The 765-nt window shown below is 39.6% G+C and overlaps 1 protein-coding gene across 1 annotated transcript; it reads right to left on the bottom strand.

Moving 5' to 3' along the window:
- Window positions 1–75: 75 nt before the first annotated feature.
- Window positions 76–396, bottom strand: LOC148299090 (uncharacterized). The gene has a single exon (XM_088276388.1). It carries the CDS (start codon window positions 394–396, stop codon window positions 76–78), a length of 321 nt encoding a protein of 106 aa, XP_088132514.1.
- Between the last annotated feature and the right edge of the window lie 369 nt (window positions 397–765).

Genomic DNA, 765 nt, shown 5'->3' on the forward strand with positions numbered 1-765 from the left:
GTAGTGTTTATATGATTTGCATTCATCGCGTGCCATGCAGCATATACTGCATTATTTAGATAGCTCAATTGCTGTTCATAGATCCTTCATATAGTCCCGATGCTCCCGATCTTTTTTTGCCTTCTTCAGATTGATCTCTTGTAGATATTTGTTTTCGAATCCGTTTCCACGCACAACTCCATCCCACCTGAATCCTGGCTGAATGCCAAACCTATTGGGTGGTCCTTCAAACCGGCATTTCAAAAACTTATTTATTGTTTGCGACTCCCATCTTTTCATTGGATCGTCCCATATCTTATTGCCCTTAGCTCTGGCCACATCCTCATCGAGGTCCTTGTCATCTTCTGAATCGTTGTCATTCTTCATGCCTTTTTCCCATTCGGCGAGCCGGTTCATGACCATTTATTTCTTTTTCGCATGCTATTGTTTCTAAGAGCATTACCTGATTGTGCCATCCTTTTTCCGATAAATAGTCCTCGACTGCGCGGGTATGTCAAGATCTGACGATGACTGATTTTCAAACATTTCATACTTTTACTTTTTCACATCCTCTAATTTGGGTTGGTGTTGGCCTTCGATTTTGATTTAGTGTTTGTTTTTCTTTGCTTTTTTAGGCTTCTATTTTTATTTTCCCTCAACGATGATATCTTTGTTGCCATTGTTTTTTAAGTAATTGAGAATTTCATGACGGTCGGCCCCCTAAACTTGTAAATTGTCCATGAACTCATCAATGTCTTAGTCTTGTTCGATCTTGAAGGCTTTTCT

The sequence above is a fragment of the Brachycentrus maculatus genome, unplaced genomic scaffold (assembly GCF_059751285.1).
Source record: "Brachycentrus maculatus isolate JH-2025_06_01 unplaced genomic scaffold, ASM5975128v1 h1tg001349l, whole genome shotgun sequence".
Taxonomy (NCBI): Eukaryota; Metazoa; Arthropoda; class Insecta; order Trichoptera; family Brachycentridae; genus Brachycentrus; species Brachycentrus maculatus.